The 16,216-nt window shown below is 39.6% G+C and overlaps 1 protein-coding gene across 3 annotated transcripts in view; it reads right to left on the bottom strand.

The window, feature by feature from the left end:
• USP34 (ubiquitin specific peptidase 34) overlaps positions 1–16,216 on the bottom strand; it is a 96,584-nt gene that overhangs the window by 26,912 nt on the left and 53,456 nt on the right. For all 3 annotated transcript variants that reach the window (XM_072140565.1, XM_072140567.1, XM_072140566.1), the window contains 14 exons: positions 14,929–15,053; positions 14,527–14,679; positions 13,324–13,428; positions 10,395–10,450; positions 9,518–9,638; positions 9,248–9,431; positions 7,634–7,797; positions 7,409–7,474; positions 4,150–4,296; positions 3,996–4,052; positions 3,353–3,430; positions 2,679–2,773; positions 1,719–1,891; positions 841–994 (listed from right to left, as the gene is read on the bottom strand). In XM_072140565.1, coding sequence (XP_071996666.1) covers positions 841–994; positions 1,719–1,891; positions 2,679–2,773; positions 3,353–3,430; positions 3,996–4,052; positions 4,150–4,296; positions 7,409–7,474; positions 7,634–7,797; positions 9,248–9,431; positions 9,518–9,638; positions 10,395–10,450; positions 13,324–13,428; positions 14,527–14,679; positions 14,929–15,053 — 1,678 coding nt within the window. The remainder of the gene's footprint in view (positions 1–840; positions 995–1,718; positions 1,892–2,678; positions 2,774–3,352; positions 3,431–3,995; positions 4,053–4,149; positions 4,297–7,408; positions 7,475–7,633; positions 7,798–9,247; positions 9,432–9,517; positions 9,639–10,394; positions 10,451–13,323; positions 13,429–14,526; positions 14,680–14,928; positions 15,054–16,216) is intronic.

Below are 16,216 nucleotides of genomic sequence, written 5' to 3'. Positions count from 1 at the left end.
TTTATATATATATTGTTTCTATAGTCTGAAAAACCAATTTAACTCTTTTCACACCTAGAGTATATTTCCCTTGACGATTCAGCTCTCTTAAAAGATTAGACTATCCAGGCACTGTCTGTAAAGAGTTAGGTCATTAGGAAGTTTAGCAGGTTCCTTCATCTCTCAGCTGTCAGTAGATAAAGGACAGAAAGTGTATTTACACAAACTGCTTAATACAGGAAGAAAGGCAGAGGAAAAAGAAGGACTCAAAGATATTGAGATACTGTGCACTGACAATGTGCTTAGATTATCAGGATCCAGGGTTAATCTACACTTTTATTTAGGGAGTGTCTGTGTCCGAGCTGGTCTTGATGCGTGCAGACAAGAGAAGCTATTCATGAGAAGAATGACCAGTAAGAAGATAAGCGGTCGTATTCAGGGACAACCAAAATTGTATACACAGGACTGATAGATACAGGTTGGAATTATATCTGTGAAAGGTTTTGTTTTTTTTGTTTTTTTTTTTTAAATTACAATGATTTAGAGAATGCGTCATGTCATTATCTTAAGTATAGTTAAGAATCTTGTCTTTTTGGGAATACCCCTTTAAAAGAAACCAACCATAAAAGAAAAAAAGCCCTAGAAATACTCACCTTTGTCCCTCGCATGATCGTGTCTCCCCCCCCTCTCTCTGACACCTCAATGAATTTCTAGCCATCTTAGAAGCAAGACAAAATTAAAGGAACACTTCAGTCAAAGCGGACTCCTTGACATATACCTTGTGCAGAGTCTGAGGGGAGGAGCATGAACCCTTTTTCATGATTAACGTGAACAGGGCTTTGCCTGCAGGAGCCAACTTACCACTTATTATTTTTGTAAGCATGTGGGTTCACAATGTCTCTAATGAAGCTGTAGTAATGTCCACCATCTGCCGTACCAGTATGAACAGTGACACCAATTAAATCGTACTCATAGCTTTCAGTCTCCTTCAGTTCTTCTCCATCTTCTTTTAACCCTAAAACATCAAACAATGTAATATTAGGAGATTGTGACTAGGTTATTAAGCTCACCAACATATAAATGTGTGAAACAAACAAAAAAAAAAATAGACAAGTCATGTGGGTATTACAACTATGAGAGGGTTGTTATAAAAGTGGACTGCCACTAAAATAAGTATTCTTGCTCTGAAATGGGAAAAAAAACAAACAACAAAAAAACACCTTCAGTGAAGGGGAGTATCACTGATTAAAGGATATCTAAACTTTTTACCATAACATTCAAAGAGGTTGTTAAGCAAATAATTTATATTGTTTGTGTAAAGTAAAAGTTATAAAATTTTCCAATTTACTTTCCGTATCAATTCCTCACTGTTTTCTAGATCTCTGCTTGCTGTCATTCTATAGGAAGCTTCCTTGTTTACTCCCAGTGTACACAAAACTGTTAAAACGTGCACTTCTGATGACTCTGATACTAACAGGCCGTGCACCAGCAAAACCAATCAATCCAGGGATTAAACAAGATATGTTTCTGCATCAGTGCAGCTACAGCATTCTCAAGGCATGTTTGGCTCATAATGCATAAAAACAAAATGGTAGATTTCCTTTAAGACCATATTTCCCTTCATAGCCATTTGAGGTAGTTGATACAGAAAGTATATTGAAAAAAAACTATATAACTTTTCATTACACAAACAACAGCTATGTGAATAAAATCACCAGCAATCCATTTTTAGAAATTACCTTCTATTCGATCATTCTTCCCCATTAAAAAATCCTCTGTGTAGGGCGTCATATCAAGTCGCAGAGGAAACGAGAAATGAGTATTGACCTTTTCCTTCATCATCGTGACCATGTTAAATGTGTACCGCATTGTGTTAAAGCTTAATATCCGTGGCAACTTCTTGAAACAAGCCCTAAAATTAACACAAAATTAATAAATTCATTCATCTTCAGGAACCAGCGGCTTGGATGCAGGGGCTCTGTCTACGGCACATGTCTGTTTTACTTTGATGGAGAATAGTGTAGTATGTACTATTGTAAAAAGGAAGGAAAAAAAAGGATCACATAGGGCAGTGATGGCAAACCTTTTAGATACTGAGTGCCCAAACTACAACCAAAATCCAGTTATTTACCAGGAAGTGCCAATGTGGCATTTCAAGCATTAACTTATTGCTACCTGTTCTTCTACATTATTCAATTGTATTGGCTCTCCTAAGGCCACCAATACAGTTGAAAAAAGGTGGGCAAATAAATTCAGACCATCATTGTAGCTTCTCTCCAGGAAGAGGATGACCTCTAAAGACAATGCAGTTATGTCAGCAGCTTCTCACTTTTCTCACTGTTTCAAACAGCCAATGAATTGCCACTTTAAAATAGAGCAGCATCCCTTAAGTTGCTTGGGACTGCAAGAAGATTTGGTGAATTTGGTCCTGTTTGGTGAAATTGGAGGATGGCCTGAGTGCCACCTCTGGCACTCAAGCCATAGGTTTGTCACCACTGACATATATACACACACACACACACACACACACACACACTTGTCCAAATATAAATCTACCACGGCCAATTTGTTACTTCATAGGGCGATGACTATCCAAGTTCCATATGTTGTCCATCATTATACAGTTATGTATAGAGAATAATAAACAATTCACACATTATGCATGGAAGCATGACTGGAAAAACCATAGAACAACTTACCTTTTCTCCGCTCGCACTTTCTTTCCACAATGGGAACAAGTGTACATGTTATCACCTTCTAATGTGTCCTTTATAGTAACTTCATCCAAAGATTCCTGGGAAAGGGCCAAATATAAAAAAAAAAAAAAAAAAAATCATCAAATTGAATATATCATTCTCTCTTTAGTTATATAATATGTACATTTGTTTCTACATACTGTATATTCTATGTACCAAACTCTTTCATTTTCTGCTCAGTTTTGCTAAAAGAAAACATGGGGGCAGATTTTTGAAGAACAACATTTACGACACAGAAAGGGGAAAGATACATCAACAATTATGTTGTAATGTCTGCCTTAAATGCAGAGTGCACCTCCCCTAAAGTACCAAAAGTTACTCCAATATTTTGAGTGAATGAGTTTGACTCAAGGTCACCCATTCAATTAAAAAAAATTAAACGCCTTAATGGGACATTACCCGTTTTTGTGTCCATAACCTTGCAGGACACCAATATAGCCAGACTAGGTATGTACACATGTAGATTGTAATCTCTTGTAGGCAGGACACTTACTCTTATCGTCTTTTCATGTTATGACTTTGCAATGTCTTATTCTATTTGTACACGTTCACCATGATGTGCTGTGGAATATGACGGTGCTATATAAAGATTATAATAGGAATATATTCAAACTCACGTAGATATTTTTCATATCCGCCACCTGACATCTGACCGTGTAGAATTCTTCAGCTGTTTGACTTACATGTTCACAATCCTAAATTTAAAAAAAAAAAAAAAAAAGAAACATAATGACCTGAAGGAACACACAAAGTGTGTAATGAACCAGACCCAGAACCAGAACCAGAACCAGACCCGAGGCTGTCGTGGCAACCGATCGTCGCCCCTCCGATAACGTTCGGGGAGAGTGACAATCGGATCCATGTGCCGCCGTCTTTAAAATGCCGCACCGGAAGAGTTGATACGCGTATACGGGTATTAGCGGTGGGGGGTTGTTGCAATATATGCCACAACCCCACCCGTGGATGAAGAGGCTCAGCCTGTGATACCTCTTCATACACCCCCCGTGGAGAGTGAATGGGTTAATAAGAATAAAAATGCTAAATTCTAATTGAAATCATTGTGGTAGATCTACATGATACTTAATTTTGGACATTTTTATTGATTTTTGAGTTTGTGCAGCAACTTTTATACCTAAAGCATCAACTTCATATTTTGTGTATGTACCGGTGGGCGTTCATTTTTTAAGAAAACTGTGACCCTCTACCTTTTACAAAAGAATTTTAAAAAACATTTGTAATGCATACTGCAAGAGAACTCACCAAAGACACAACGTTATTCGTAATTACTCCTCCAAATAAACTTTTGACTGTGTTTTTCTGCAGATTATGTGGGGTGAAAAAAATAAAACAAATTGAAAATGTTAACAAATTCTGAATGATAAATGCAAGAGGTAAAAGGTGCCCAAGAGCTCACCAGCTCAGGAGACATTTCTTCGATCTTGGTAATGAGGTCAGTGAAGAACTCGGTCATGTCTTTCTGCTCGCCGGTGTTCAGCGGCTGCTTGTCCATGGTGTAGGTCTTACAGAAAGGTCTGGGGTTGTAAGCTTTGCATTCACTCTCCTGTAATATACACAATCAGTTGATAACCATCTTTATTACATTCACATCATGGCCTTGTTTGAGATCATTTACCAAGTGGTTGTTACTAGTTAAAGGACATCTATCATCACTTTACCGATGGGAGATGTGTCCTAATAAGAAGCTCCTGAGGAACGACTTTGTATTAGAACTCTATGCCGTGATGGCAGAAATATAAAGTTATAAGAGTTATGCTAATTACTCTGGGGCGCTCTGGCTACAACACCCGAGTGCCTTAGGGAGCATATTTTAATTTATGCTCCTCTACGGCGCCTTTTCTATTATGTGATTCTCCTCAAGCCTGCGCTGCAGCGGTAAAACTGCTTATTTTCTGACTTAGTCTACATTTCCTCGCAATCCGTGTCTGAAGAAGATCTTGCAGTGGATCGAAACGTTGCACACTTAAAATATTCAATTGTCTGCATATCATAAATAAAGACTTACTTCTACATTGCAAAAACTGAGGGCCAAATTATTTTGATAGCTGATTCTACACTGGTTGGTACCCTTATTGATGAACCCAAGCAAACCTGGAAGTGATGTGCATTCCTTTTCTAAGTGTTCTTTGTGGCACTGGCTCCAGTTAGTCAATGTGTATAACTTTATATTATATTTTATACCAAGTAGGAGATTCTGCACACAAACACAAATGTATTTTGGGGACTATTGCTATCCGTTATTTATAGGGCTAGCACACTATCCCATGTATTTCTATAAGTTTCCACATACAGCATGGTTTACACGTCCACGTGTATGAGGCAATCTCCTCTAATGTCATGGGCACGTGGGACGACCTCACAAACCAATGACCTAGTTTGAGAAAATATGGGCTTGAAGTTTGGAGGCCACTGGCCTACAGATGGGAAAGTACATGTATATGAGTTGGTAGTGGTGTCAGTGCAAACATTTGTTTGCTTAAATTTGTAATATTTGCTGCCAACATTTCTTATACGTCTCTCGCCTGGTCGCATTAGATGATTTTTATGCTTATTTTTGTCTTATTTGGAAAATTGTGCTAAAATTCTAATAAATGATTGAGAGCTGGGACATGGGTGATGTATTTTGGGACTGCCTAGGACAGTGATGGCGAACCTTTAAGAGACAGAGTGCCCAAACTGCAAACCAAAGCCGACGTTTCTATCGCAAGGTGCCAACACAGCAATTTAGCCCCATAGTGCCACAATACCACTATACAAGAGACAAATAACACTTTGACATCATGAGGCCACCATTACAACCACATAAATAGCATAATTCTGGTTATAAAGACCACTATAGAACGGCCAACATTACCAATAATAACACTATACTAGAAGCTAATATAGTGATGAATACTGTATTACTGCCTGCGGCTGTAGCTCCGTGTATGGCTGTGTACTGCGGCTGTAGCTCCATGTATGGCTGTGTACTGCGGCTGTAGCTCCATGTATGGCTGTGTACTGCGGCTATAGCTCCATGTATGGCTGTGTACTGCGGCTGTAGCTCCATGTATGGCTGTGTACTGCGGCTGTAGCTCCGTGTATGGCTGTGTACTGCGGCTGTAGCTCCATGTATGGCTGTGTACTGCGGCTGTAGCTCCATGTATGGCTGTGTACTGCGGCTGTAGCTCCGTGTATGGCTGTGTACTGCGGCTGTAGCTCCATGTATGGCTGTGTACTGCGGCTGTAGCTCCGTGTATGGCTGTGTACTGCGGCTGTAGCTCCGTGTATGGCTGTGTACTGCGGCTGTAGCTCCGTGTATGGCTGTGTACTGTGGCTGTAGCTCCGTGTATGGCTGTGTACTGCGGCTGTAGCTCCGTGTATGGCTGTGTACTGCGGCTGTAGCTCCGTGTATGGCTGTGTACTGCGGCTGTAGCTCCGTGTATGGCTGTGTACTGCGGCTGTAGCTCCATGTATGGCTGTGTACTGCGGCTGTAGCTCCATGTATGGCTGTGTACTGCGGCTGTAGCTCCGTGTATGGCTGTGTACTGCGGCTGTTGCTCTTTAAGTAAAAGTTTTATTTTCTCTGAAAATATCTTACACAACACAGGAGAAATGCTGCAGCATTGTGAGTTTAGAGGTAATACCCAGTCCCTCCAGTAGCCAGTATAGAGACAGGGCCTCACCCCCCCCCCACTATAGAGACAGGGCCCCCCACCTCAGTATAGACACAGGGCCTCACCCCCCACCCCAGGATAGAAATAGGGCCTCATCCCCCAATCCAGGATAGAAATAGGGCCTCATCCCCCACACAAGGATAGAAATAGGGCCTCATCCCCCACACAAGGATAGAAATAGGGCCTCATCCCCCACCCCAGGAAAGAAATAGGGACTCCCCCCCCCACCACCCCAGTATAGACAGACACACACAGAGGGGCTTACCAGGTGCAGCAGCCGAAACGCGCCATCTCAAGTGCAGGCGAGGATGCGGTGACGTCACCGCCGAAGCACAGGAGCCAGGCAGCAGGCATCGGGCGCCGGGACCCTGCGACCCCGCAGGCAGCGGGACGCCGGGGCCGCGCAGACGTCGGCGCGCCGCTAACAAGCAGGAAGCGGAATGCCGGGGCCGCGCATGAATCGGAGCGCCGGGGCCGCGCAGACAGTGGAGTGCCGGGCCGCGCAGGCATCAGAGCGCGCAGGTATCGCCGGGCTGCGCAGGTATCGCAGCGTGTCGGGCCCACTTTCATGAGACTGGGGAGATGGTACGCGTGCCTGCAGAGAGGGCTCTGCGTGCCCTCTCTGGCACGCGTGCCATAGGTTCGCCATCACTGGCCTAGGACATGCAGACAAGGCTTATTTTATTTCTGGGTACATTTAAGGTGCTCTTCAGGTTGGAACCTAGGGAGTGTGGGACCATTGTATGGGTGTTATGTTCTGTCTTAAAATGGCAAAAATAGATCAATCTTATATATATATTTTTTTTTTTTAAGTTCACATAAATAAAGCCTTTAAAAATTATTCAGAATTGTTAGCACATGGAGAATACACGACTTTCAGAAAAAGTGATAGTGCTGTGCAAAAAGAAACCATTTATGTTCTACTCTTTGCAAACAATATAACATATCAAAAGAATTGGGAATAGTAAATTTACTATTCCCAAGAAAAACAAAACTTACCATTAAATAAGTAAACATTTTCTGAAGTTCCAGTAGGGTCGTCTTGTGTTTAATATCATCTGAATACTGCAAGAGGACAAGAACAATTACTTTGAATTATTAAAGATTTTTTTTTTTTTTTTTACAAAGTAAAAACACATTTAAAATTTTATTCAGAGTAGTTATATGTATGGTAGAATCCAGCAAAATCTCTAATAATATAAGATGGGAATATCATTCAAATACCTTAGCGGTAAAGATGGCTTGTCTTGCCTCCGGGATCATGTACAGCTGCTGAATTGTAGATGCCAAATAACAAGTCGCTCCAAGATTTGTTAGTCCAACGAACCTGCACTCAGCCCGGACATCATCATGAGGCCAGTAGTCCCATTTGTAAGGTGCATGGGAAGCTGTGGGCCAAAATGATACAAAATATAATCAATGTATAATATTATAGTTAAAAACAGTTTTATAGCAGCACCATGTAGCATTAGTTGCACTCAACAGCATTAAAAGATAATAGACATAGTAATCGTTGTTTAACCCCTTCAAGGCGCAGCGAGTTTGTATGTTAAGGCTTGGCCTCTTCTTTTGTAATCTGTGTAATCTGGCATGTGTCGCTTTATATGGTTATAACGTTAGAACACTTTAACATACCAAAATGACTCAGATTGTTTTTTGGTGACTCATTATGTAAAATGTAAAATGGTAAATTTTGGTTGATATGTTTTGCGGTAATTTATGAGAAAAATAACATTTGCTACATTTTTGGGAAATTTGTCATTTTCAAAATTTGAAATGATCTGCTGTTGAGCGATTTTACCACCCAAAAGAGTTACTCACCAACATTTCCCATATCTTAACTCTATGTTTTCATTATTTTTTATAAGTCCTTTTGTTCTTATATGACATTCGACAGCTTAGAAATAGAATAATCTTTATCATTCATTTTTCCTGAAATTTCTACATTGAGATTTTTGCCATAATTTTTAGTTTGAAATGAGTTTCAAATATAAAATTATTAGAATCCCCCACATTTTCAAAAGTACACCCCTCAAACTAATAAAAACTGTTTTTAGGAAGATTTCAAACCCTTTGAGTGCTGCTTAGTAATTAAAACAAAATGGAGATGAAATTTAGAATGGTCTAATATTGTCGGTAATACATTAATTTAGCCCTAAAATGTACATTATTTCCAAAAGATAAAAAAAAAACATCTTAGAATTTGTTATGCAGAACTTGGCTATTATGATTTAACTCATATATAAACTTTCAGGCATCATATGTCTTGCATAGACTAAATACATAACGAAAATCCAAATTAATTAATGAGGCAGGCCATGAAGCATTTTTTTTACTTAGCGAAAGGTCCTAAAGGTTTAAAGGGAGTCTACCCGCAGTTTTGACCATTCAAAGCTCCAGAGGGTGTTTGCCATTGGCCCTGGTGATCTGTGTAACAATACCTTTGTGTGAGTTTTTTGTAGCAGCAGGATTGTGAAAAATGCACTTCCAGTCCAGAAATGCAACTGGACTTGGAGCACTGGGGAGAGTCTGCAATAATATCTAACCAAATCCTTACAGCTGCTCTTACTCAAAACAGAAAGGAGAGGCTGTGCTGTAAAATCTCAAACGGCACTGCACCCGTGAGCATCAAGTCTAGCTACAATCTGGGAATCCATTTTTTTCATGGCCCTAATGCTACTATCAACATACACAACGGTATGGTCACATAGATCTCCAGGGCCAATACTGCAGTTTTGTAAGGATAAAACGGCTCGTAGAATACAAAAAGGTGAAAGAATATACTAGGTCATAAAGAAGAGTTAACTGAGCAATACATGAAAGAATTACTCCACTTACACTGCATGTGCTGCGCCATTACCCAATTGTGTAACAGCCTGTAGTTCTCCACTGAGCCCTTCACCATTTCCACAAGAAGGTCGTACGCTGCAGCTCGTGAAGAATGAGATTTACATTTGGGTTGTAACCGGTCCTTTAAACTTGGTAACATGAACAGGAGGTTAAACACATCTCTGAGGAACTCCTAAAGAAAAAAATATTTTTACAGAAACCAAACTATAATAAGTTATGCACTTTTATTAATTCACAACTTCTGTGTATAAGCCTTACCTGCCCTTCCCTTGAGAATTTGAAAGGGGGTTTATGTTTGATGACACTGGTTGCCAACCTCAGGAGTCCGGTCATCCCATCATCTTCTATATTCCCATCCTGATAATCCAGGATTTCCCTGCTAATAAAGGGATTACAAACAGAATGACTACTTAAAAGATGCTACAAATGGGTTATACATCGGTTTTAATGAGGCATTTTAGTTTCAACAAATAGAAAAAACTAAAAATAGAGATCTTTTTGTATACAAGTTGATGCATTAAGTACATTTATTGTGCAAGTTTCATTCGGATGGTCGCCTGGAACAAATTCCAGGAGTAGCACACGGCTAGGTGAAGGGAGGGGGAGTGACAGCTCCTCAACCGCTCCCCTCTTCATTACAAGAAAAATGGCCCGAGGATTCGGATCTTCCGCGATTCACATAGCTCGTGCGCCCGATTTCCTGCATCCGTCGCTTCCCCCGCTGAAGTTCACCTTCTTCTTCCCGATGCATGCGAGTGCTGATCTTGCGACACAATTTCGTTTTTTTAAATCCTGCGATTGGTCCGAATCAGTCCGGTTGTCCAACGTGCACGCCCCCGATTTGTGTTGCATGCAAGCCGGTGGCGATGCGCCACAAACCGCTCACGTGCGCCAAAAACCCGGGGCAATTCAAAACTGTAAAAAGTCAGGAAACTCGACGAAAATGCGCTGTTAGGACCCTTAGTAAATGTTCCCCACTGTGTGCTCACCACACCATGAACGGGTTGCACAGACTTTACTGTGGCCGTGATCTGGCCACCATATGTGTGGACAGATTATGGCTATGTAAATGGGAAGAGAAGCCTGGGTAACCCCACAAAACCCTTCATGAAGAATTAACAGCAAACAGACCTACCTGCGAATGCAGTCAGCCAAATGTCGTGCTAGTGCATCTAAATCAAGCAATGTTGTCTAGGATAGAAATATAAACAAAAATAACAACAAAGTCTTTACTGCTGTCACCACAAACATTTACACCAAATCAATTCAATCGATAAAGTTAACCCCTAGGGGACTCAGCCTATTTTGGCCTAAAGGACGCGGCCCCATTTTTCAAATCTGGCCTGTGTCACTATAAGTGGTTATAGCGGAGATATCCAGGGGATTTTGAGATTGTTTTCTCGTGACACATTGTACTTCAAATTAGTTTAAAAATTTGGATGAAATCTTTTGCGTTTAGTTATGAAAAAAAACAAAATTTGGCAAAAATTTTGAAAAATTCTTTATTTTCAACGTTCTAAATTCTCTACTTTTGATGCAGATAGTCAAAGCACCCAAATAAATTCATAACTTACATTTCCCAAATGTCTGCTTTATGTTGGCATGGTTTTTTAAGATTCCACATATTTTACTAGAATGTTCTGAGGCTCAGAATTTGGGTGCCATTTTTCACATTTTTTGTAAAATCGCCAAAACCCGTACTTAGATGGACCTGCTCAACTTCTAATTGACACTGAGAGGCCTAAATAATAGCTAGACTCATAAATTACCCCATTGTGGAAACTACACACCTCAACGTATGAAAAACTACTTTTAAGAAGTTTGTTAACCCTTTACGTGTTTTATAGGGGTTAAAACAAAACGGAGGTGGAGTCTGCAAATTGTAATATTTTTTTACAATACACTCATTTTGGGTGGAAAATTAAACATTTAAAATGGATTAAATGAAAAAAGGCTCCACAAAGTTTGATACCCAATTTCTCCCGAGTACACAGATACCCTATATGTGGTGGTAACCTGCTGTATGGGCGCACGGCCGGGCATAGAAGGGAAGGAGGCGCCATCCAAATCAGATTTGCTATGTCACATTGTACAGGCTATAATTTTTTTCTTTTTTTTAATGGGGACCTATAGGGGCTTATTTCTTTTGCCACATGAGATGCACTTTTCTAATACATAATTTTGGAGCCTCTATAGCTAATTGGTGAGATTTAATTAACTCTTTGTTGGTGGAGGAAATGAAAATCATCAATTTTTAGGAAAATTTTTATGTGTTTTTTATTTTGGCCGTTAACCATACCATAAAAATAGTACATTATTTTTATTCTATGGGTCGCCACGATTATGAAAATACTTCATTTATATATTTTTAATTTTTTACCATTTTTACTGAATAAAAAGTAATTTGGCAAAATTGTTGTTAATTTTAGCATCACCGTCTTTCATATGTATAACTTTTTTATTTTTCACCTCACAAATCTGTTTAAGGGCTTATTTTATGCGAGAATGATTGCTCTTTTTAGTGGTCTTATTTTAGATTGCGTAACTTTTTTAAATCACTTTTTTTAGAGCATTTTTAAAGGGCATTAATAAAAAATCATCTTTTTCAGAGAGAGTTTTTTTAGGTTGTTTTTTACGGGGTTCACTTTGCGGATCTAATAACGATTCTGTTTTATTATACAGATTGTTACGGACGCAGGGATACCAAATATGTGGGGGTTTTGTGTATTTTATTCAATTGTACTGAATAAAAACAAATTTGGAGAAAATCTTATTCATTTTAGCATCACCATCTTTTTATATGCATAACTTTTTTATTTTTTGGCTGACAAATCTTGTTAGGGGCTTATTTTTTGCGAGAACAGTTGTTCTTTTTAGTGGGCTTATTTTAGAGTGCATAAAATTTTTAGAGCATTTTTTATAGGGTATTAATTAAAAATTATCTTTTTTCGGAACGTTTTTTGCATTTTTTTCCTCCGGCGTTTACCGTGCGGGTCCAGTAACAATTCTGTTTTATTATGCAGATTGTTACGGACGCGGCAATACCAAATATGCGGGTTTTTTTTGTGTTTTTATGTTTTTTATACTTTATTACGTTTTTTTATGGGAAAGTGACATTTTAGGGGCTTATATTTTATGTATTTATTTTTTATTTATTATAATGTGTAGTGTTCAGTGTTTTTGCATTTTTTTACTTATACATACTTGAACTTAAACCAGTGATGCTCTGATCACTGGTTTAAGTTCAATACACTGCTCTACAATACCATTTTATTGTAGAGCAGTGTAAACTGTCTGAGCAAGCTTGCGCATGCTCAGACAGTTTACAGCCAGACCCGGAAGGGGTCTGACTGCCATGGAGACCGGGCAGCTCCGGGGCACATGCCAGTCCTCGGAGCTGCCCGGAAGAGGATCGGATCCCCCGGTAAGCGGCACGGGGGATCCGATCCACAGCAGGAACACCCACGGCTCCGATCGCGGGTGTTAGCGCAGGCTGTCAGCTGTACTAGACAGCTGACAGCCGCTGCTTCTGGTACCGGCTCCGTTCGTGAGCCGGTCCCAGAAGCTGGACGTTATACTACGTCCCGGTGCGCTAAGTATCTAGCCCCGGGGACGTAGTATAACGTCGTGGTGCGCCTAGGGGTTAAAAGCAGAGAAAACACATGGAATAACACCTAATGAACACAAACATGAAAAGGAACCGCATGTCCGCTGTTCCAGCAAATAGCAAACACCCTTATTTCTGTGTATGGGTTCTTGTGTAGGAGCAGACCCCATGGGCCATCTGCATGTGCTCATCTGCTGATAACAGGCCACAGACAAGGGATCAGAGCCCCTTGTTTCCAGGCAGCAAACAGCTCACGTTCCTGTGCACGTGGCCTAATGTCAACATCAAAAATTGCTTATTTTACAACATATCTGGAGCAGAAAGACACAAGGTGGGAAAGGTAGTGTAAGCAGGACGAGTATTGCTAAATGTAAAAAGTCTGACCATTCTGGCATATTACCAATATGCTTTTGTTTAGTAGAAAGCATTCAAGCATTAGCACAGTAAAGCCTAATACCTGGCTGGCATCTTTGACGTGGATGTTATCAATCAGTTTACACAGTAACCAAAAATATTCTTTACATCCAGGTCGTAGTATAGTTTCTTCCTCATAATCTTCAACCTGTGGTGAAAAAACAGAAGCTAAAAAAAATATCCTTCAATTCTTACATAAAAATGCCCACACTAATTGCATTAAAAAAAGACAAAAATATGACTATTAAATTACTACAAAACGGTTACATTGAACAAAGAATTCTCAATTTGGGTCCTCGCAGGGCTGTTGCTGTAAATTGGCGAAATATAGGACATTGACACCTATGGCGCCCAGTCACAGTGCGTGGGCACACATAGTCGCACAGTGACCGGGAAACGTGCCAATAGGGACCGGTACCGGGCTGCAAAGGGTGAATGTACTTCTGCTGACTGTCAGGTCTGTCTCCGTGCAGGTCCGCCTCTATTCTGCCTTCAACCAACAGGAGGCTCACTTCAAACTCCTATATCTTCTGAACTCAGAATCTCTCTTTGCAACATTTCTTTTGTCATATTTAATCATTATTGCAACTATGCCATCTCCATTCCTTGTGTGCAGAGTGAGCCGGCGCAGGGCGTTTTTTCCCTTTGCCTGCGCACTTGCTAAAGGTTGAAAACATTCACCGTTGAATGTTTGCAGGTCGAGCCTGGCGTAGTTTTTGCTCAGGGGGGTTTAAGCCTCTTGATGCATTAGAGTGGCGGGTCCTCCCAAAGCACCAGCTATGATAAATGTTCCCCTGTGTTTCTATGTACCACGGTTTAGAAGATATAGCTGGTTGAAGTTTGCCAGATATCTGCACAGGGTATTGGCAATTAGGACATATTTAGCCAATAGGCGGCTGTGAAAAAGTTAGAACTACTTTCTGACCTAAATATTCAAAACGAGTTCATCAATATCAGATTAGCAAGGGTACTACATGTGGCAGAGAGAAGCTAAAATTCTAAATATAAATTACACATGCCACAAAAAAAAATTCTGGTAAAATAATTTGTTAAGAAGAAAACCTTTGTTTCTTATTAACAGTTTTGTTCTTTTAGTTATAAGCAGGAAATAACAATGACAATTCCATTTAGTATTTAACTTGATTCTTTCCACTGACAGGATGAAAAGTCATTGCTGCAGGATATTTACATGATGAGGCCTAATACAGGGAATACAATGATAATTGCCATAACCACAAGTCTTTACCCGAACAGGCTTTAGTGCTTGAGCATCAGGAAGAAATTTTAACAACGTTGATGCGGCCAGAAGCAAAAATGATCTATTTATTGAATCACCACCATCCAGACCAGAAAGGGACAGTTTGTACAGACCATTGCAGGATTCATGACGGACTGCAGTCTAAGGAAAAAGAAAGATGTGACAATAATACTTTTTATTTTTATTCACATTTTTCCTCTCAACGAGTAATTACCAGGAACACTTCCATGCATTTTCTAAGTTGGCTTACGTTAGGCCAAAATTTTATAGGGAATAAAGCAATTTAACATAAATTAAACCCTCATGTTTGTATTGGAATAAATGAGGGATCAACTGGAATCCATAAAAAAACAAACAAACAAGAAAGATCATACCAATGCAATAGCTTACCTCAGGGATAAGAAGAGTTAATTTTTTCAGCCAGTCTTGTAAGTTGTCACTGTCTGCTAGGCTGGATTTCACCGCAGAACAACAATGCGCCCAGCTGACCAGTAGCCACATGGAATAATGTGTAACTGTTAAGAGTAAAATATGTTGAACATAAAATCATTCAATTTCTCACAGTTTTAAGATCTCTGCTTGCTGTCATTCTAGACAAAGCTTCATTGTTCATTTCCAGTAAATAGAAATCTGTCATGTGATGTCACACAGGAGCACGGCTCGTTATAACACACAGCTCTGGATACCTCTCTGCGAGAGGACCAGGGACCAGGTTTTAATCCACAGAAAGTAAACAATGAAGATTCCTATAGGATCACAGCAAGCAGAGATCTAGAAAACCTAGAGGAATTGATACACAAAGTATATTGGAAAACTGGAACTTTAAAATTACACAAACAATATTAATTTGTTGAAATACAACCCCCCTGTGATTACAGTAATAAGGAGATATCTATCATCTGTCACAGCCTTGCAGCACATAAAGCATATACGTATACATCTTTAACTCTTTAGGGACCTGGCCCTTTTTTCTACGTTTCACTCCCCACAATCAAAAATCTATAACTTTTTTTAAAGAGCTGTGTGGCAGCATGTTTTCTGTGTAACAAACTGCACTTAATAATGACTGTGTTTAATATTCCACGGCGTGCACCGCGAAGCGGAAAAAAAATTCCAAATGCAGTGAAATTGGTGAAAACCTGCCTTTGCGCCGTTTTCTTGTGGGCTTGGATTTTACGGCTTTCACTGGGTGATTACGAGTATACCAAATTTGTACAGGTTTTATAATTTCATACATTTACAAAAATTAAAACCTCCTGTACAAAATTTTTTTTTTCAGATTTTGCCATCTTCTGGCGCGAATAACTTTCATATTTTGCTGTAGGAACTGTGGGTGGTGTAATTTTTTGCGACTTCTGATGAAGTTTTCAATGCTGTATGACCTTTTGATCACTTTTTATTGAATTTTTATATTTTCAAAAATGGAAACAAAGTGCCATTTTCAAATTCAGGTGCTATTTTTTGGAAATGGTGATACCTGATGTGTATGTTTTTACTGTTAATTTATATTTACGTCAGTTCTAGGGAAAGGGGGGTGATTAGAATTTTTAGGGGTTTTTATTATAATTTTTTTCCCACTTTTTTATTTTTACTATTTTTCAGACTCTCTAGGGTACTTTAACCCTAGGTTGTCTGATCGATCCTACCATGTACTGCCATACTACAGTATGGCAGCATA

This window comes from Engystomops pustulosus, chromosome 3 (assembly GCF_040894005.1).
Source record: "Engystomops pustulosus chromosome 3, aEngPut4.maternal, whole genome shotgun sequence".
Taxonomy (NCBI): Eukaryota; Metazoa; Chordata; class Amphibia; order Anura; family Leptodactylidae; genus Engystomops; species Engystomops pustulosus.
The sequence above is the reverse complement of the archived record's forward strand: the minus strand, read 5'-3'. Positions and strand labels throughout refer to the sequence as shown.